This window comes from Mustela nigripes, chromosome 13 (assembly GCF_022355385.1).
Source record: "Mustela nigripes isolate SB6536 chromosome 13, MUSNIG.SB6536, whole genome shotgun sequence".
In the NCBI taxonomy this organism is placed as follows: Eukaryota; Metazoa; Chordata; class Mammalia; order Carnivora; family Mustelidae; genus Mustela; species Mustela nigripes.
In genome coordinates this window covers 57,557,604-57,580,322 of record NC_081569.1, presented here as the reverse complement: position 1 = coordinate 57,580,322, position 22,719 = coordinate 57,557,604, and the positions used below count along the sequence as shown (strand labels likewise).

At 36.2% G+C, this 22,719-nt stretch overlaps 1 protein-coding gene across 1 annotated transcript in view; it reads right to left on the bottom strand.

Annotated features, from left to right (window-relative positions):
- Positions 1 to 2,688: 2,688 nt before the first annotated feature.
- Positions 2,689 to 22,719, bottom strand: part of FAM98B (family with sequence similarity 98 member B) — a 35,719-nt gene continuing 15,688 nt past the window's right edge. Inside the window, exons 5-8 of the mRNA XM_059372488.1 lie at positions 19,336 to 19,416; positions 18,650 to 18,766; positions 6,165 to 6,332; positions 2,689 to 3,659 (exon numbers count right to left, since the gene is read on the bottom strand). Coding sequence (XP_059228471.1) covers positions 3,258 to 3,659; positions 6,165 to 6,332; positions 18,650 to 18,766; positions 19,336 to 19,416 — 768 coding nt within the window. The 3' untranslated portion in view covers positions 2,689 to 3,257. The remainder of the gene's footprint in view (positions 3,660 to 6,164; positions 6,333 to 18,649; positions 18,767 to 19,335; positions 19,417 to 22,719) is intronic.

Below are 22,719 nucleotides of genomic sequence, written 5' to 3'. Positions count from 1 at the left end.
GTTTCTTCTAGTTCATGAATATGTAGAAGCTTCTCTGGAATTTTTACTAAAATCCAAGCTGACACCACTTCCCTATTCTATTAACCAAACTGGGTTTTCCTGGAAGGAAAAGCAAAGCAACTAATTATTCATTTAAGTTATTCTAAACCTTCTTATAACATGAAGTAACAGTATAGAAATTTTCAACCTTTTCCTTTCTTACTGCATAAGGACTTACAGCAATCTCCAAATATTAAGCCTATAAATACTTAAGAATGGAGACAAATGTAAGGTTGTCTTTCTGTGGCTTTCGTCTTTAATTCAACAGTTCTAAGAAAACTAGCAAGTTTAGAACTTTGAAGTTGTACGTGAAATTGGTTCACTGAAATACAGTTCAGTCCAGTGTAGACCACCCAGAGCAATTCATTTGTGTTCATGACTACTTAGAGTGATTAAGAGGTAGCTATGACTTCCTCTTAATCCCAGCCAACTTTTGTTAAACCTGACCAATGAGGAGTGGGGGTAAATTCAATCATTCAAATTCCACTATGGAATGCATTCTGGTACATTCAGATGTGGGTGTATTTATCATTTTGGCAATTCCTAACACTTCATACAAATTAAGTCACACTGACAACCTGACACTGAAGGAGAGAGTAAACTGCCTCCTTTCTTCCATCCCCAGATTCCATCCCAAATTAATCTATCCTGTGCTCCTTATAAGGTATAATCTCATTGCTCAGAAGATTCCCTGGTCATCATACCTTTTTTGGATCATCATACCTTCTCTTGACATAAATATAGGTAATTAAGCATTCTTGTTTGAAAGGTTTTTTTCTCTTTAGTGAACCAAGGTTTCCCTGATCTACAGAACACAAGGCCATAGGTTCAAAGAAAACACCTGGTCCCTTCTTCTACTGAGAGCTATGTGTAAAATAGATGGGGACACATATTCTTTATAAGGTCCAGGTAAGAGGTTAGTTACTTTAATCCAGAATTTCTCAGTTAAGTCATGTCTGTAGGTGCTATTAAGATACCAAAGGCTAGACTAAGGCAGGGAGGAAAAAAAGGGGGGGGGGGATGAGGTAATAGGGGAAAAATGAAACTGAGATCTAGGCAAAAAGGAATGAAGAGGAGGCCCATAAAAAGGTTTAGATTGTAGGAAACTGTAAAGTACCATTCATCATACTCTGCATTTGTACTGCAGTCAATTTATAAAACATTTTCACATTATGGCTGTTGATATCAAAGCCCCAAACTGCCTACTGCTAGTCTAGATACTTCTCAGCACACTCTTCTACAAAACAAATTCTTCTTAAAAAAGAGTATCATGAAAAGCCTACCTTCCAGGGAAGAATAAGATATTAGGGTCTAGATCACCCTGTTTTTTATTTGAGTGAAGTTTATAGGAATATGTAAATAGGAGTGGTTCCAGCTCCAATAGGATTCCAGGAATGATAAATCAGGTAAGATTTACAGTGAGTATAGTGGGTAACTCAACAGCACTCCTATGAAGTTACAAGGAAATCTTACAAAAATGGATAAATTAATGTTTCTGCCATTGTTTACTACAAACCTTTAGTGATAAAAGCAGTTGTAAACCCCTTCTGTATCAGCAACTATACTCCAGTAGTCTTTGATTACATACTTTTAAAAATTATTTATTTTTCAGAGTTCATAGCTATTAAAAAGAATCCTTTTTTTCCCAACTATCACAAATTAAATTAAGTATCTTCATTAAATATAAACACATTTTTAAAATCTACTTTACAAATAATCTAAAGTTTTTTTTCCTATCCTGAACAAATTCCTTTAAAGAGTTAGCTTGAAAAATACACGGCAAAGACTGCAGTATATACACAATATCTAAAGTTTTAACATTATTTTAGATTTCACTACAGGGTTTACTTTATAAAGCAAAACAAAACAATAACAATGAAACTGCCAAATATCAAATACCATGTGTCCACTGGTAAACATCTTTCTATCTGTTGAGTTTGCTAGATCACAAAAAGTTGTTATGCACAGGTCAACCAAGAGCCCACACTGGGATACACATTTTACAGTGGGAATGAAAAAGTGTGTGTAACTATCTTATCTAACTCTCTATACTAAGAGAAAAATGTGTTACTTGGACCACTTCACAACAAGCCCTCAATAAATGGTACTTGAACTCAAGTCTTTATGAAACGATCTGAGAAGAGTGCAAGTGTCACCATTCCTCATTTGACAAATGAGGACAAATCAATCCTTGAGAACTATGGTCATTTCAGCCCACAGTAACCCCTGGGTTAGTGCCATGATTCAAATTCACAACTCTTGATCTCCAAACCTGCTCTAACCACCAAAACACATGTAACCATTCCCTGACTCTGTTTCCCAAATTGAGCTTATGAATCAGAATTTCCAAGGGATGCCGAGATCCTACCTCTGATGGACTGACACTGGCAATTACTGCCCTAATCTTGAACAATGTAGCTCAGCCTGCTTTTAATATTCAAACACCTAAGGTGATGGCACAAATGATGAAGAGACGGGTTTATATGAAGAATATTTTTTACACCACCATGTATAAAATTATTACTTGTCCTCATCCCTTTAGAGTAATTCTGACCTCAGTCTTTAACTTTGCTTTCTTAAACAAAATCACAGACTTCAAATCCACCTGGAAAATAAATCAAATATGCATAGCAAAAAGCAGGCTTAAGCTTCAGTTAATGGACCTTTAACAGAAACCCTGGTCAGAAGAATTGCTGCCTATAAAAGAACAAACAAGTCATGACAGCTATCTATTGAACACAACTATTAGATCAGTCCCGTTCCCTATTTCATAAAGTATAATAATCAAATACAAAACACAGCCACAGGAATACAGATGAGGCAATAGTCTATATTCCTTTCCATTACAAGTTGGGTAATTTATGTTTCAAACCTGAATAAAATACAGGTAACAATCTAAATTCAATCATGACAATAAAATACTTTCCATTTTCCAAGTATGATGGTAATAAATATTTACATTTTTAAAAATAATTTTTGCTCATTTTTTGTTTTTTAAAAAGACATGCTCAGGGGTACAGAATATGGAAAAAATCATCACTCTAAGAGATCAAATGGTAGTATAAAACAATACTCTTACAGATTAACCCAATTCAAGAATGGTATAGGGAATCTAACATGGTGTTTACTTCAAAAATGACATTCAAGTATGTTATCTACAACACTATAGCTAATGTCTCTGCCAAGAAGTAAGCACTGCTATCTAATTTTGGTAGATTTTAATATCTTCTATATCCACCGCCACCTCCTCCATATGGATCTCCATAACCTCTTCCACCATAGCCCCCTCTTCCACCGTAGCCCCCTCCTCTTCCACCATAATCTCCCCTCCCCCCATAATCTCCTCTGCCTTGGAAACCTCCTCCTCTACCACCCCCTCCCCCGCTTCCTCCCCACCCTCCTCCTCCACCACCTCCTCCTCCACCACCTCCCCAACCTCCCCCACCTCCCCAACCACCTCTTCCACCCCCACCACCTCCTCGACCACCCCCACCACCTCCGCCACCCCAACCACCCCTTCCGCCGCCATCTTGTCTCTTTTGCCAAGGGGGCATTTCAGGGGGTGGTGGTTCAATTTCATTTGGCCGTCCTCCTCTGTCAGGCACCCTTCCCATCAACACCTGTGTGAAAAAACACTGTCTTTCAGTTTATAATATTTTAGAACTTACAATTTATATAAAGGATTCAAGTGATATTGAACTTTTTCTAATGAAGAAACAGAAGCCAAATATTTAAGGACATGAAAGCATCAGACATGCAGCATGAATTAATACTGAAAATAGAAATGTAATGTATGACAAATTCCTCACAGTGTGGACTACTTTTAAACAAGCCAGGGAAGGGAAGCCTGGGTGGCTCAAGTCAGTTAAGCATCTGCCTTCAGCTCAGGCCATGATCCCAGGGTCCTGGGATTGATTCCATATCGGCCTCCTTGTTCAGTGAGGAGCCTGCTTCTCCCTCTGCCTGCTGCTCCCCCTCTTGTGCTTTCTCTGACAAATAAAATTTTTTTAAAAATTAAAAAAAAATCTGGGTCCTCCTCTCTCTCTGCCTGTCTCTCTGCCTGTTTGTCATCTCTCTCTGTCAAATAAATAAATAGAGCCCCACATCGGGCTCTCTGCTCAGCAGGGAGCCTGCTTCCTCTCTCTCTGCTTCTCTCTCTCTGCCTGCCTCTCTGCCTGTTTGTCATCTCTCTCTGTCAAATAAATAAATAAAATCTTTAAAAAAAATCTGGGGAATATTGCTGAAACTTAAGGGCTTGTTAATTTTCTCTTGCTCAAATTTGTTTCCAAATTCTGTAACAAATGCAGTACCCACCATAATAAAATATTTTTAGCAAAATAATTTCAATATACATAAATTATATACCCTATATTCATTAACCTTGTATCTATTTATACACAACTCTGGACTTTCCACTGCCATTCATTTGGTCATGGATTATCCAATAAAAAACTCTACACCTAAACACATGTTATTTTAAAAGTATTAAGTATTGTGCTCACTTCGGCAGCACATATACTAAAAGTATTAAGTATATATGGTAACATGTGAATTTAAGGAAATGTTAGAGATGCGTATGACTATAATCCAAGGTATCCCTCTAAAGATACAGGGATTCTCAATGAACTATTCCTTTCTTATGAAACTTAAGCTCACTAATTTTCAATGATGATACTAGATACTATATATTATCATAGAGAAAATAAAGTCTCGATAGGCTCTTTTAACCATGCTTCACAATACTTGAAGGATAAGCCAGGAAGAGTTTGATTTTAAGTCCCCAGCCTTCTGTAGAAAGGGGCTACTTTATATGCCCATAAATACAGACTGACAGTGCTAACAAAGAAAGCTAGGAGACTAGCTTCCTGCTTGTCTCTTTCAGAAAAGAAGGTAAAACGGTAACTGCCTCAACCAAAATGACCTACAAATCGGTTTGATTCTACTTCCATTGATCCTCTAATCAAAACCATGTTTTAGTAATTTATGTCATAAATTAAAGACAAAAAGCACAACATCCTTACTGTGGGGCAATGTTGGAAGAATGCAAACATTCTCTTCAAGTCACCAATAATATGTCCTAATTACCAAATGCAAAAAAAACAGCTTTTCTTGGTGGTTATTTTTATTGGTCTCTCCACAAAACCAAGGTGCTATGTTGGTGACCACATGGGGACACTGCTCCAAGAACTGATAAAACTGCCTTCAAATAGACTACAAATTATAAACTTGGAAAAGAGATGGGCAATGTCACTTAAAGTAGAACTCTTAATCCCATCAGACTAGACCATGACCTGATAGAAGATACTAAGTAACATATTTAAAGACAGAATAGTTTCAAAAGGCAGAGGAGGCTGATCTAAAATAGAAGAGGAAGGAACAAACACTGGTGACTAACTTAGCAATAATCAACAAGTCGACTTTATATACCAACACCCCAATAGCAAGATATACTTTATCAAGTACACTTTTTTTTTGCTGAGTAACAATGTTTCAAAATTGCCCAAATCCCTTCTTTTTGCTCTAAATACATAAAGTGCTCTAAATACAGAGCACATGCCAATCAAACTGACAAATCTAGATTACTGCCATCGCTGCTGTTGTAAAAAATTCAATCTCTTTGAGCTTGTTTTAAAGCAATGCTGGAGAAATAGATTTATACTCATCAGAAAATGGAACCTCCAAAAGATTCACTAACCTACCCAAGGTCTATGTAAATGACAGAACCGGAATATGAATCCAGACCTATAGGTCTCCAAAGCATGTACTCTTCCTTTACACCAAGGATAAAAGGAACCTGTCAGTACCTGAAACAACTACTGCAGATTTTTACTGACAAAAAATAAATACATTCTTGAAAAGAAGGCAAATAATTCCTGCTAAGGTTACTGATAAAATCAATTCTTAATTACTCTAATTCAAATAAAACTGTGGTTCAATTTATGAACATGGAGATTCAAATGAACATGCACAAGCAAAACATAACTAAGCCTGGATGAACTGAAATAATTTTGCCACTTTATGTTCTAGAAGTTTACCAGGGTGTAAGAGAAAAATGGATTGAAATCAGTAAAAACATCAAATGAAGATATAAATTCATTCACCAGCATACTGAAAGAAAAACCAACCTTATTAATGGCACATGCCGTCTTCTCTCGGCTGGAGCCACTACTTGTTCTAATGATCTTGGACAGATCTTCACGAGCAGCAAGCAGATGTGCCAGTGTAATCGTTGTCTTGGGTGATAAAGCATAACGCTTAGGCTGGTAAATTCTTGCTATGTCATCTGTTTTTACCTAAATAACCAAAGAAAGAGGAAAAAAGAGCCAAAGAACATTTCAATAAAAGAACAATGGCAATCATCATCTTCAGAAAGAAGAAATAATAAAGAGATAACGCAAGAAGAAACAGAAAAGAATAAAACATTTAAATCTCATCATTTGTATGAAAAAACAGACCAACAGATGCCAAATAATATATAATTACCAATAACAAGTCATTAAAAAATAACACACAAAAAAGATTCCATCAATACTAGCTAACAAAAAAATACTTAAAAATAGCTTTAACCAAAAGCACATATAGGACCTTTAAGAAGGAAACATTAGCAAGGCTTTTAAAAACAAAAAGAAAACCTGAATCCACCGTAAGAATATAGCTTACAATTTACAAATAAAAGTTACATGCATTAATATTCCTAGTAGTAGTTAATACAGGAAAAAATGTTTAAAATAAGAAATTATGGCATCATTCTATGATAAAATATAATGCAGTCATAAACAGGATACTGAAAGGAAGTACTGCTACATTCAGTAACAATGGATAAACCTTGAAAGCATTATGCTAAGCTATCAGACATAAAATGCCACATACTGTATGATTCCACTTACATGAACTGTCAGAATAGGTAATCCAGAAAGAAAGAAGCAGATCACAGTGGTAGTTGTCAGGGGAGGGAGACAGGGAGTATTGGGAATGACTGCTAATAAGTACATGTTTCTTTTTAGGGTGATGGAAATGTTTTGGAATTAGACAATAGTAATGGTTACCAAAATATAGTGAATTTACCAAAAACCACCCAATTGTGCACTTTAAGATGGCAAGTTTTATTGCAAAAAAATTAAAAATTAATTTTTTAAAAGAGTTTCTATTTATTTGAGAGAGAGAGAGACAGTGAGAGAGCACACGCACAAGTGGAGGAGAGGCAGGCAGAGGAAGAGGGAAAAGCAGGCTCCCAGCTGAGCAGGGAGCTGGACATGGGACTCAATCTCAGGACCCCAGGATCATGACCTGAGCCGAAGTCGACGCTTAACTGACTGAGCCACCCAGGCGCTTCCTAAAAATTAACTTTAAAAAGAATATTAAAACCTTTAGAGGTATGGGACAATGATCAGAATACAGTGGAAAAAAAGTAAACTATATAATTATACTCAGTCTTATCTCAACACTAGCAAAATAATGAAGAAATCAGACTAATAAACATATATAATCTTTCCAAAGGGCAATTCTAGATAGAGTATGCATCAAAACATTAAAATTTATACATACTGTTTCATCAAGAAATTCCATTTTAAGAATACATCATGGACATGAACAAAAATTTAACTGCTGAGCATATCATTAGAAGGTCAGACAAAATTAAAGAAAACCTCAGTATCAATACAGTATACTTATATGATAAAATATTCTACAAAGAGTTTGAATGCTGTAGAACAATATTTTATGAGTTGTTCAACAATCTCAGACACATGAAATGGGGTGAAATGACAACGATATATTAAATTTAACAAGAAAACTCATGTATAATTGCATGTATTCATATAATTAATTGGAAAGGATCAACTGAGAGGACAAAACTGACCTAAAATAGCCTAAGAAGAAGAATTTTGAGAAATCATCCAGGCTAAGGAATAAAGAACAAAAAAGACAATTTTTGACCTAAACATGATGAAAAAAAGACCAAGATGAGAAGATAATTATCAAGGTATTGCCGAAAGGCATATTTTCTCAAAGTCTCCAACTTTAAGACTAAGAAAGAGTCAACACGTCTACAATGTTTTAAATGGTGTTGGAATGAACTGTCCCTCTTAATTTTAAAACAACATACCAAAACCCATTTTGGATTTCTGGGTAAATTTAAGGACAATAGTGAAAACATCCTAAGTTAGCATGTTAAGACACCTTTAATGCACTACATTTCGCAATTTTCCTTATATTCTCAAATTCCTTTTTCCCATTAAAATTCTATCAGGTTAAGGGGTACCTGGGTGGCTCAGCCACTTAAGTGCCTGCCTTTGGCTCAGGTCATGATCTCAGGTCCTGGGATCAAGGCCTGTATCAGGCTCCCAGCTCAGCAAGGAGTCTGCTTCTCCCTCTGCCTCTGCTCTTCCATCCCACGCACACTCAGTCACGGGCACACTCTCCTTCTCTCTCTCTCAAATAAATAATCTTTAAAAAAAGAAAATTCTATCATATTAAACTGGAGAACCAAATACATAAAGCAACTCCATTTAAAGTTACCAGAGGTGAATAAAATTGGTATCTCCCAAAGATCTGAACTTTATTCCATTTTTGAGGTCCCCAATCATGTCATCTACTTCTTTGTTAACTCATAGCTCTTAAGAGTATCTTAGAGTATCTGGGTATCTTGCATACAACAGTCACTCCAGTGACATGGACACACACACACACACACACTCACACATTTCTGGAATTTATCCTGGTGCACATGGAGAACACAAACAGGCTTACCCCATCTGAGAAGCTGATTAGGTATCGTGGATACAGAGATCTTCCAAAAATGTTCTATACCTGATCATATAGGATATTGAAATGCTCATCCAGAGCCAGGTACATCATAATGCCTGACACATATGAGGTGCTGAATAAATGTTTATTGAGAGAAAAGACATGAATGACAGTCTACAACTCTGCCTTATAGATATTCGATTACCATGATAAAATTTTTTTCTCAGAGGAGGGTTCAGACAGTGGCATAGAGGATCCCGAAACTCACATCCTCCCCTGGTCAAAACAAATACACAGATACACAGATACATGAGGAGTAAGTCCCTCAGAAAAAGCTCTGAAAACTGAATAAATAGAGCCTCCACAAAGAGGAACTAAGAGGCAGCATCAAGAGAAGTAGGAGTGGCGGAGACCTCCTTTCACCAAGGGGGAAAAAAAACCAAAAAACCCACACCAGGCACAGCCATCCACAGTTGGGAAAGAATCTCAAAAACATGGAATGTCTCCCTGAGGAGTGAAGGGTAAGAGCTCAACAGAGGCACTCCAAGAATTATATCTGACACAAGAGAGATAAGCCCCCCACAAAGTTAGACTTTGGAAACAGAGATTACAACCAGGAAAACCACTAAGCTACAAAGAAGAGAAAATCTGTTCTTTAAAGGGCTCACTGAACCCAGAACCCAAAGATAAAACACAGGTTGGAAAAGAACCCAGAGCATGGGTAAACGTGTCCACTCTCTAGTCCTGGGGGTGTCTGGCAGGCACAGAGAGGCAAGCAATTGTTGAGATATACTCTAGGGATGGAAACACTGTTATGTGACAGTTTTGAGATCACATTCTACTTTGTTAGTGTTGATGCTTGCAGGCGCCATCTTGGAACTCTCAATCTAACGTGCTAATGCTGGCAGTGCTCCACTGAGAGCCTCATTCACAGGCAGAGTCCCATAAATAATGGAGTCCCATACACAGCTCACACAGACAATGCCCCTTGAGCAGGTGGCACTGGTGATCGGGAGGAAGTGCACTTCTGGACCCCACAGGACATCATCTACACAAAGCCACAAAGTCCTTTAAGACTGGGAGAGGCAGCCAATTTGCCTAATACATACAGAGAGAGTCAGACAAAATGAGGAAACAGAGAAATACATTCCATATGAAATAAAAAACAAAACCCAGTAAAAGATCTTAATGAAACAGAAGTTATCTATCTGAAACAATTCAAAGTAATGGGCATAAAGATGCTCATCAACTCAAGAGAAAAACAGGTGAAGGGAGAATTTCAACAGTGTAAGCCTGTACCAATCACAGCTGAAACACTCAATAAATGAAATAAAGAAGATAGGAGGGAATCAAAAGCATATTAAATGAGAAGAACAGAGAGTGACCTGGAAGATAAGGTAGTGGAAATCACCTGCTCACAACACAAAAAGCAAAAAGAATTTTTATAAAATGAGGATTGTTTAAGGGAACTCCAAGGCATCAAATGTACCAATATTTGCATTATAGGGGTCCCAGAAGGAGAAAAGAGAAAAAAGAGAGGCAAAAACTTATTTGAAACAATAATGGCTGTAAACTTCCCTAACCTGGGAACGAAAGGGACATCCAGGTCCAAGAAGCAATACGAGTCCCAAACAAAGAGATCCATACCACAACATATAAGTAAAATATCAAAAGCTAAAGATAAGGAGAGAACTTTAAAGACAAGAGAAAAAACAACTAGTTATATACAAGGAAACTCCCATAAGTATATTCATAAGTATATTAGCTGATTTTTTTCAGCAAAATTCTTGCAGACCAGAAAGGAGTGACATGATCTATTCGATGTGCTGAAAGGAAAACTTAAAACCAAGAATATCCAGCAGGGTTATCATTCAGAATTAGCAGGGAGGTAAGAATTTCCCAGACAAACTAAAGCTAACAGAGTTCATCAACACTAAACAGATCTTATAAGAAATGTTAAAAGGATTCTTTAAGCAGAAATGAAAAGCCATGACTAGAAATAATATATAAAAAAAAATCTCACTGGTAAAGGCAATTATATAATTAAGGTAGTGGATCAACCATTTATAAAGCTAGTATGAAGGCTAAAAGACAAAAGTAGTAAAATCAACTATAACTACAGTAATTTGTTAAGGATACATAAAATAAAGTGATATACTGTATGATGCCAAAAACATACAATGTTGGTGGGGATGGGAAATAAAAAATGTAGTGCTTTTAGTATGCATTCATCAACTCATTCCAAGTGACCATCAACTTAAAACAGACCATTATACACATAGGTTGTTATATATAAAATTCATGATAACCAAAACCAAAACCTATGATACACAAAAAATAAAGCAAAGAGAAGCTAAACATAAGACTACAGAAGGGCATCAAACTACAAGGAAAGAGAGCAAAGCAAGAAGAAAAGACAGTGAAGAACTACAAAAAAAACTGGAAAACAATTAACATAATGGCAATTCTGGCAAAAATGGCAATACACATATCAATAATACTTAAAATGTTAATAAAATAAACTCCAGTCAAAACACACAGGATGGCTGAACAGATAAAAGAACAAGATCCATTTATATGCTGCCTATAAGAGACTTACTTCAGATCTAAAGATACACAGGGACTAAAAATAATGGAATAAAAAAAGGTATTACATTCTAATGGAAAAGGAAAGAAAGCTGGACACCCACACTTGTATCAGACAAAACAGACTTTAAAACAAAGAACAGGGACACCTGGTTGGCTCAGCCAGGTAAGCATCTGCCTTCAGCTCAGGTCATGATCATGGGATCCTGGGACTGAGCCCCACATCGGGCTCCCTGCTCAGCAAGGAGCCTGCTTCTCCCTCTGCTGCTCTCTCTCTCTCAAATACATAAATAAAAAATCTTAAAAACAAAGACCATAATGAAAGATAAACCGGAGTATTACATAACAAAAAGGGGGGATACCCAACAACAGGACATAACATTTGTAAATATTTATGAACCCAACACAGGAGCACCTAGATATATAAAGCAAATTAACAGACATAAAAGAAGAAGTGGAGAGCAATACAGTAATAGTGGGGGACTTCAACATCTCACTTACAACTATGAATAGATCATCCAAACAGAAAAATCAACAAGGAAACACTGGCCTTAAAAAACACATTAATTAAACCAAATGGACTTAAAAAATATAGAGAGAACATTCCATACAAAATCAGAATACATATTCTTTTCCAAGGTATGTGGAACATTCCTCAGGATAGAACAGATGTTAAGTCACAAAACAAGTATCAATAAATTTAAGACTGAAATCATACCATTCATCTCTTCTAGCCACAACTGCACCAAACTAGAAATCAATTACAAGAAGAAAACTGGAAAAAACAAAATGTGGAAACCAAGCAACATGTATTAAACAACCAAAGAGTCAATGAAGAAATCATAGAGAAAATTTTAAAATACTGAGATGATGAAAATGGAAACATTCCAAAATCTATGGGATGCAAAAAAGCTGTTCTGAGAGGGAAGCCCATGGCAATACAGGCTTACCTGAAAAAACAAAAGAAACCTCAAATATGCTACACCTAAAGGAACTAGAAAAAGAACAACAACAAAGCCCAAAGCCAGCAGAAGAAAGGAAATAATATAGATCAGAACAGAAATAAATGCACTACAGACTTAAAAAAAAAAAGAAAGAAAGAAAGAAAGAAAGAAACAATGAACTGATTGATTCTCTGAAGATAAACAAAATTGACAAACCTTTAGTCAGACTCATCCAGGAAAAAAAGAAAGAGCCCAAATGGAATTAGAAATGAAAGAGAAGTTATAATCAATAGTACCAAAATACAAAGTGTCATAACAGACTATTATTGAACAATTACATGCCAATAAATTGGACAACTTAAAGAAACTAATAAATTCCCAGAAATGTACAATCTTCCAAGACTGAACCATGAAGAAACAGAAAATATGAATACACTGATTATTAGCAATGAAATTCAATCAGTCATCAAAAAACTCCCAACAAAAAAAAAAGTCCAGGACCAGAGAGTGTCACAGTTAAGTTCTACCAAACACTTAAAGAAGAATTAATATCCTTCTCCAACTATTCCATAAAATTGAAGAGGACGGAATGCTTCCATACTCCTTTTTAAAGGCCACTGTTCACCTGAAACCAGACAAGGACACTAACAAAAATAAATTAAAGGCCAATATCCCCAATAAACATAGAATCAAGTCCTCAACAGATGATTTGCAAAAGGAATTCAACAATACATTAAAAAAACATAATCAAGTGGGATTTATTCTACAGATACAAGTTGGTTTAACATCTGCAAATCAAATGTGATATACCACATTAGTGACATGAAGGATAAAAATCGTATGATCTGGGGTGCCTGGGTGGCTCAGTCATTAAGTGTCTGCCTTTGGCTTGGGTCATGATCCTGGGGTCCTGGGATTGAGCCCAGCACATCGGGCTCCCTGCTCCGCAGGGGGCCTGCTTCTCTCCCTCTCCCACTCCCCCTGCTTGTGTTCCTGCTCTCGCTCTCTCTGTCAAATAAATAAATAAAACCTTTTTTAAAAAAAAATTGTATGATTTATCATCTCAATAGATGCAGAAAAAATATCTAACAAAGTTCAGCATTTATTAATGATAAAAAGTCTCAACAAAATGGGTAATGTACTTCAACATAATAAAAGCCATATATGACAAACCCACTGTAAACATCACACTCAACAGTGAAAAGCTCAAAAGTTTTTTCTCTAGGATCAGGAACAGAACAAGGATGCCTAATTCTTGCTACTGTTCTCGACATTGTACTAGACGTGCTAGCCACAGGTATTAGGCAAGGCGAATAAAAAGCCATCCAAACTGAAAGTAAGAAGCAAAACTGTCATTATGTGTAGATGACAGGAGACTGCATATAGAAAACCCTAAGGACTACACCAAAAAACCTATTAAAACTAATAAATGAATTCAGTAAAGTTGCAGGATACAAAATTTATACACAGAAATCTGTGTATAAGAAAATAATTCCATTTATAACTGCATAAAAACAAAACAAAACCTAGGAATAAATTTACTAAGGAATGAAAAGATCTGTACAATGAAAATTATAAGACAATGATGAAAGAAACTGAAGACAACATAAATAAATGGAAAGACATACATACTCAAGGATTAGAAGAATTAGTATTGTTAAAATGTCCATACTATTCAATACGTACACAATAGAGTATTATGCAGCCATCAAAAGAAAGGAACTCTTGCCATCTGCAATGACATGGATGGAACTAGAGGGTATTACACTGAGCGAAATAAGTCAGAGAAAGACAATTATCATATGATCTCTCTGATATGAGGAATTTTAGAGGTAGGGCAGGGAGTTGTGGGGGGTAGGGAAGGGAAAAATGAAGCAAGATGGGATCAGGAGGGAGATGAACCATAAGAGACTCCTAATCTCACAAAACAAACTGAGGGTTGCTTGGGGGTGAGGGTGGGGGTAGGGATAGGGCAGCTGGGTTATGGCCATTGGGGAGGGTATGTGCTATGCTGAGTGCTGTGAAATGTGTAAGCCTGACGATTAACAGACCTGTACCCCTGCGGCAAATAATACATTATATGTTAATAAAAATAATTTTTTTAAATGTCCACACTACTCAAAGCAATCTAGAGATTCAATGCAATCTCTATAAAAACACCAATGGCATTTTTCACAGAACCAGACTACTACTACTAAAATAATACTAAAATTCATATGCAACCAGAAAAGATACCAAATAGGAAAAGCAATTGTGAGAAAGAACAAAGCTGGACATATCACACTCCCTGATTATAAATTATACACGAGCTATAGAAATCAAAATGGTATGGTACTAGCACAAAAACCAGACAAATAGATCACCGTAGCATAGTAGAAAGCCCAAAAATAAACCCATGCTTATATGGTCAATTAACATACAACAACAGAGGCAAGAATATACAATGGGGAAAGGACAGTCTCTTCAATAAATGGTGCTAGGAAAACTGGACAGCTACATGCATAAGAATGAACCTGGACTACCTTCCTACATCATCCATAAAAATAAACTCAAAATGGATTAAAGATCTAAAATAAGAACTGAACCTATAAAATTCCTAAAAGAAAACAGTAAGCTCTTTGGGATCAGTTTTAGCAGGCTTTTTGGTTGTTTGTTTTTTAATCTGTCTCCTCAGGCAGAGACAGTAAAAGCAAAAAAAATAAAATAAACAAATGAGACAACATTAAATAAGAAAGCTTATGCACAGCAAGGAAAACCAATAAAACTAAACAGCAACCTACTGAATATGAGATGTTAATATATAATGATGTTACCAATAAAGGTTTAACATCCAAAAAATGTTAGATATAAAGATATAAAGTATTCATACAACTCAGTATCAAAAAAACTTAGATTAAAAAATGGGCAGAAGACCTGAAAGACATACAGACAGCCAAGAGACACATGAAAATATGCTCAACATCACTCATCAACAGGGAAATACAAATCACCACCATGAGATATCACCTCACACCTGTCAGAATAGCTATTATCAAAACACAAGAAACAAAAAATGTTGGCAAGCATATGGAGAAAAGGGAACCCCCATGTACTATTGGTCAAAACATGAATTGTGTAGGCACTGTGAAAAACAGTATTCAGGGTCCTTAAAAAATTTAAAATAGGACTGATCCAGCAATACCACTTCTGGGTACTTACCCAAAGAAAACAAAAACACTAATTTGAAAAGATTATGCACTCCTATGTTCATTGTAACATTATTTACAATAGCTAAGATATGGAAGCAACCTAACATCTCAGTGGACACTGACAGATTAATGGATACAAAAGATGTGTGGAGGCTGTCTGTGTGTGTATATATATATATATATACACATACACACACATATACACACACATATACATGAATAATGGATTATTATTCAGCTATATAAAAGAAAGAAGTCTTGTCATTTGTAACAACCTGGATGGATCTAGAGGGTATAATGCTAAGTGAATTAAGCCACTCCAAGAGAAACACACTATGATTTCACTTACATGAAATATATATAACACATATGTGAAATCACATAAATGTGAAATCACATGTATGTATGATTTCACATATATGAAATCTAAAAAGCAAACACACAGAGTTTTTCAGTGTCTTGCTCTTAAATAGGAACAACCAAGAACTGTCCTGCATTTGAAGAAAACTACCATAAGAAAGAAACTAAGAGGGGCACCTGGGTGGCTAAATGGGTTAAAGCCTCTGCCTTCAGCTCAGGTCGTGGTCCCAGGGTCCTGGGATCGAGCCCCGAATCAGGCTTTCTACTCAACAGGGAGCCTGCTTCCCCCTCTCTCTCTGCCTGCCTCTCTGCCTACTTAGGATCTCTGTCTGTCAAATAAATAAATAAAATCTTTAAAAAAAAAAAATTCAATGCTAAGAACAAAATAAAATTGAGTACATTTCTAAGAAAGTGCATCAAAAAAGGAAAAGAGATGGAAAATGGGAGAAAAAAATAAAGCAATTCAAATGAATCTGATGTCCAAAATCTGACTAAGAAGATTTTCAGAAAGAGAAAACAAAGAAAAGGGAAGAAATTAATGAAGAAATATATAAAGGCTAAGCATCTACATGTTCAAAGGTCCACAGTATTTAGCAGAATATAGAAAAAGACCCATACGAACGCTTACTATGAAAATTCAGAACTCCAAGTCTAGAGAAAAGAGCCCAAGAGCTTCCAAAGAAAAATAAAAAGTCATCCAAAAAGACATAGGATGACATCAGGTTTCTCACCAGCAGCACCAAACACTAGGAAACAATGAAGGGATGCCTTTAGTATTCCTAGGGGAAAATATTTTCAACCTAGATGTTTATATTTACTCACACTATCAATCAAATGTGACAGATGGATAAACATTTTCAGAATGCAAGGATTCAGAAAAATCACCACCTATGCACCTTTTGTTATAAGTTATATATGGACTTACTATAGGAAAATGAGAGAATAAACAATGACAAAGGTGGCCACAGCAACCAGGAATTAGTGGAGTACCAAGGATAGCCATGCAAAAAGCCCATGATTGCAACAGGATAATACTGTATTTTGGGAGGGAAAGTATACAGAAAATGGAGAACTCATTAGAATATTTGATTTTTAAAAGTATATTCAGAAAGAAAAGGAGCAGCAGCATATAATAAAGAAACACAGGGGCTCCTGGGTGGCTCAGTGGGTTAAAGCCTCTGCCTTCAGCTCGGTCATGATTCCAGGGTTTTGGGATCGAGCCCCACATCAGGCTCTCTTCTCAGTGGGGAGCCTGCTTCCACCACCCCCCCCGCCTCTCTGTCTGCCTCTGCCTACTTATAATCTCTGTTTGTCACATAAGTGGATGGAATCTTTAAGAGAAAAAAAAAATACAACGCAAGAAAAAACAAAATCCAGTAGAAGGAAGATGACACCCAAAGATGTCCATATCCTAATCCCTGGAACCTGTGAATATGTTACTTTGCAGACATAGGTGTCATTAACTCAAGGATTTCCAGATGGAGAGATTATCCTACATTATCCAGGTGGGTCCACTATAATCATAGGAATACTTAAAAGAGAGAAACAAAAGGTGATGTGACAAAAGAAGCAGAGAGAAAGAATGGAAGATCTCACACTACTGGTTTTGAAGATAAGAGGATGAAGTCAAGAGAAAGGTACACAGGTGGCATTTGGGAGCTAGGAAATACAAAGTAAACAGATTCTCCCCTGAAGCATCTGGGAGGAATGCTAACTTAACCTTGCTGAAGTTAACCTGGTTATCACCTTCATTTTAGGACTTCTGATGTCCAGAACTATAAGAGAATTAAAGTTTATTATTTAAGCCACTAAGTGTATGCTGATTTGTTACAGCAGCCATAGGAAACCAGTACAAGACACCACATGGAGACAGAGATCACATAAGAACCAAGAAGATAACAAATGCACCCTAGCACTCAACAGAAGCCAGATATATGAGACAACCACCTTGAATATTTCAGCCTACTCCAAGCACCAGCTTAACAAAGCTCCATAAGTGACCCCAGCTGATACAACGTGGGGCAGAGGAACTGCCAAGTCAATACAAAAAATGTAATAATAATGATGATGATGTTATGATGATAAGAGTCACCAGATTTACCCTCCTACCTCAAACAACTAGCAAAGTGGACAACCTACACAAAGCAATGATTTTCAGACTCTGGACATCGAGGAGCACAAAACAGTAATCCCTGAAACAGGAGAAGCAAATGTGGAGAGCCCTATAAATGTCCCAGTTAACTGTTTGGAGAGTTTCTAAAATATGATGCAGAGTGGAGCAGAGCGTCCAGATGAAGCCTGGCTACAGATTAACGGCATAAAATGGGAGTGATGGGAGACAGCATTCCAGGACTATGTGAATATATTCATTATCTGCCCTCCAATGTCCTCTTCAACTAGAACACAGTTCACAGCCTTAGACACTTTTAAGAAGACTTGTTCTGGTATCTGTACTACCTATACTTATTCCAATATTCTGCTTTCTTGACCAGTTGCTCATTCTATGTCACTGTCTCATATAATGTCCTTTTCTTTATGAGTATCATTGCATAAATCACATCTAGGAGTTTAAAATATATGTGAGAGATTTGGAGAGAAATTAAGATATCTGCAGACAGAATTTACAAAAGACTAGGATCATTATATAAGACCAGCAGTTGGCCTGGGCATGTGCTTCATACAGAATGGTCAGTGCAAATGTGGCAAGTTATACAATAAGAGACAAGAAAGCCTGAAGAGCTGTCACAGAGTACCACCTACAGGACACAAATGGGAAAACAGTCTTACCTTTGCTCTATCAGACCAACCAAAGGACTGCACAGTCACATCTAACCGTTTCATTAGCATCCTCCGGCGACACTCATATTCACAAGACAGCGCATCATTGATTCTTTCCAGTTGTTCCTAAAGAATTCAGAAAAAAAAATCATAAACTTTACACTCTTTCTGGCATAGCCCAGAAAGAAAATTGAAAAACTGTACTCAATACGTCCTACTGATTCAAAAGATACTGTACTTGGTGACTACTTTCTGTTCCCATGAGACTTTATGGTAAAATTGTTTACATAATAAAGAGTATCTGATAGAACATTTATGATATCAGAAGATAGTAAACATAAGAATTAAACTCTTACATTGGGAGACTTTACCTCACCTTCAAGCATGTTAAGTAAAATATCTACTTGTTAAGTGGTCGACCAATAAAGAAAGAAAATACCCCAAATTTCTACCTTGTTGACTCTGAGCTACTAACCTTTTCAAATAACAATTATGCTAACATACTGGATGCTGTACATACTCTTGGCCAAGCATTATTAAAACTAATTTACAATCTGACTGAAGAAATGTTATGACCTATTACTCTAGGATATCAATTCTCCAAAATAATAAACACATGCTACCTACTGTAAAATTAGGTGTCCAATAATAAAATTAAGCCATGTTCACTACTCTAATAAAGGGAGGGAATTTACCGCTTGTTGCAGATTTAAGTCAATTTTCAGCAGTGGTTTTCCCACATGATTTTTCTGGACTTTTGAGAGTATATCTTTCACCTAAAAGTAAATATAGAAGATAGTGAAAATGTATATCTCCAATTTAAAACAATCTTATTCCTTCTTAAAATGTTGTTTTGAATGCCAAAAAATAAGTGAAATGTTAAAGTGAAGTAACTGAAATTCCCCTTCACATACCAAGAAAGAATATCACAATGCAGATTATCTTTTTCAAAGATGCATTAATTATATTAATTCAAACCACAGCACAGTTCTCTTCCAGAGTAAGAAATAATATACACAGATGAATAGAGAAGCAGTTGCTGAAAGGTTATACTATGAGAATCTGTATGGTCTTATGTGAAATAATTTTCAGAATTTCTTCTTGAAATGGCACATTCTTATGCACACTCTTACACATGGAACAATTCTAAGCATTCTGGTTTCACAGTTCAGCAAGACAACCTAGGAGAGCAATCCCTCCAAATTATAGTGACCACATATACACTTGGTTACTTTTACAAAGAAACACTTTTATTTTAGTGAACGAAACATCAGACATTTGTTTTTACTATAGCAAATCACCCATCCCATAATAATAATTTATCCCTAAGGAAATGACTGAAAAATAAAGCCTAAGTTGGGCTCATGCTCCTATCTTAAGTAACTTTATCTAAAGAAACAATTTCAAAACCAAATGGTCTATCTTCGGTTTCTTAGTTATAAGGTAACTAGGGAAAATAATCAAGAGATTTTTGAGGAATATGAAGCTTATTTAATATTAGGGGCACTCTTCAGAAAATGAGTTAAAAATTTTGAACACAAAATTAGTTCAGAAACATGGTGATAATGGCAAGTGACTGTAAATGGGCATAAGGTTTTTTTGAGGGTGATGGAAATGTCCTAAAATTCTATTCAGATGATGGTTGTGCCTCTAAATACACTAAACATAACTTAAAAATACTAAAATTGACCTACTTTAAATGAGTAAATTTGATATGTAAACTGTATCTTCAGAAAGCTATTTTTTTAAAAATTAGCTTAGAAAGAACTTCTGCAAATGAGGAGCTTCAAAGCTTAAGCTTTCTTAGCCTCACAGCAAATATGCCTGTACAATGGTCCAATTCTTACATATCATTAAGAATTATATTTTTTAAGATTTTATTTATTTATTTATTTATTTATTTATTTGATTGACAAGGGGGAGAGAGAGACAGTGAGAGAGGGAACACAAGCAGGGGGACTGGGAGAGGGAGAAGCAGGCTTCCTGCTGAGCAGGGAACCTGATGTGGGGCTCGATCCCAGGATCCTGGGATCACGACCTAAGCCAAAGGCAGATGCTTAATGACTGAGTCAGCCAGGCACCCCAAGAATTATTTTCTTAAGATAGTCAATTTCTGTAGATTTCCCAAATATTGTATATAACTCCAACTTTAATCATTCCATGTATTACTAAAAGTATGATTTGTAACTCCTCACTCATGTAGGATTCTGAATGCATACTTACAACGTCTTACACATAATCACATTCAGCTCCACTCTCAGGATTTCAACACCAGACAACAGTTTTAGTAAGTTTCAGAATTAAACCCAAATAGAGAGGGAGTTAAGAGCACAGACTCCAGAACCTGCCTGTGTTCAAACCTCAGGTCTACCACTACTGCTCAGAAACACACTTGTCCCATTTATTAAATCTTTCCTCATATGGCTATTGCAGAGAATAATAGTAACTACCTCATTATCTATAATGTGAGAAATAAGTGAGTTATTATATATAAACATTTAGAACAGTAAATGCTGTAGGTCTGTCATTATATTACTATAATTACATTAGATTCACATCTGAGCAGCTTCAAGTTAGAAAATAATAATTTTCTTTCCTGATGGTGACAAAGAGTATTCTGGACACATCACATGTATAATAAGGAAATTTTTGCTTTTGATAGGAACCGAATGGAGAAAAAAGTCTTTTCAAGTAAATATTTGGCCACAATGGCCAAGTAACAACTACCTTAAAATAAACCTGCCAGCATCTGAACACAGGTATTATCGCCTACTTCAAGTAGGGAAACAAAAGGTTTGGGGTATTTTTAATACTAACTGAGACCCATAAAAGGGAAAAGCCTCTTTGGGATCAACATGTAGAGGTATGGGAAGATTAGAAAGAGCCTAGAAATTTGTCTCAATCTGAAATTATCCTAGACATTTTAGCCAATTCTGTATCATTCTTAATCCAGATAAAAGAGAAAATAAACATTGAAGAGTAACTTGTTAATTCCAAAACAATGTTTTTGAGTGATTCACAGTGTTATTCTTTGGTCTGCAGTTTTCACAAAAAGAAAAAAAATGTTTTTAAAATGGGGTTTTCATCTTAATGATACCAAAACTATCTTACGTTCAATGAAAACAAATCTATTTTTTCAGTTCAAAAATTATCAAAGCAAAGCTATTTTATTGACGGATTTGGTATAACAGTGTGTCTAAAACTGGAGTTTACCTAGTACCTATTCTTGAGAGTGCAAGTGTTCTTTTCCTTTAAAATAAATCCTATATTATTCCCCTAGAGGACTCCTAGAAACTAGGCTGGAATTTGGTGTGCAAGAGTAGCATTCTCTCTAATATGTGGCTCAACAGGGAAGAAGGGCAGGTAGTTTAATAACTGAAAAGAAATTTTCAAAAAGTTTAAGGTATACAGTTTGTGGTTGTTTTTAACTATATCAGGTAACTCATTCACTCATTCTCTATAAAACAAACACTTACTAAACACCTATCCACCAGAAACTGCTTGCTCACTGCGAAAGACAACCATGTTACAATTCTGCATCAGTATTTGTTTAAATGTAGTTTGCCTTTGACTTTGGAGGATTACTCTACTTCTTTCATTATACTACAACACAACTTTATTTAGGAAAGGGATCCTTTAACTTGCAAAGTGATTTCTAGCACAGAAAACTCTGGAAAGGCCTAAGGGCCCTCACTCATTAAGATCTGATTCCTGGGGCACCTGGGTGGCTCAGTGAGTTAAAGCCTCTGCCTTCCGCTCAGGTCATGATCTCGGGGTCCTGGGATCGAGCCCCACATAGGGCTCTCTGCTCAGCAGGGAGCCCGTTTCCTCCTCTCTCCCTCTCTCTGCCTGCCTCTCTGCCTACTTGCGATCTCTGTCAAATACATAAAATCTTTAAAAAAAAAAAAAATCCTGATTCCTGAATATTAGCTATAGGTAAATTAAATCACATGCATATTAATTCAAAACCCAAGATCTGGTTTACAGGAACATACACTTCTCCAGAAATAGAATGTATCTTAAAGGAAATATTTTCATTTTTAATTCAACATTTACATGTTAGCATTTAATTCCATTTT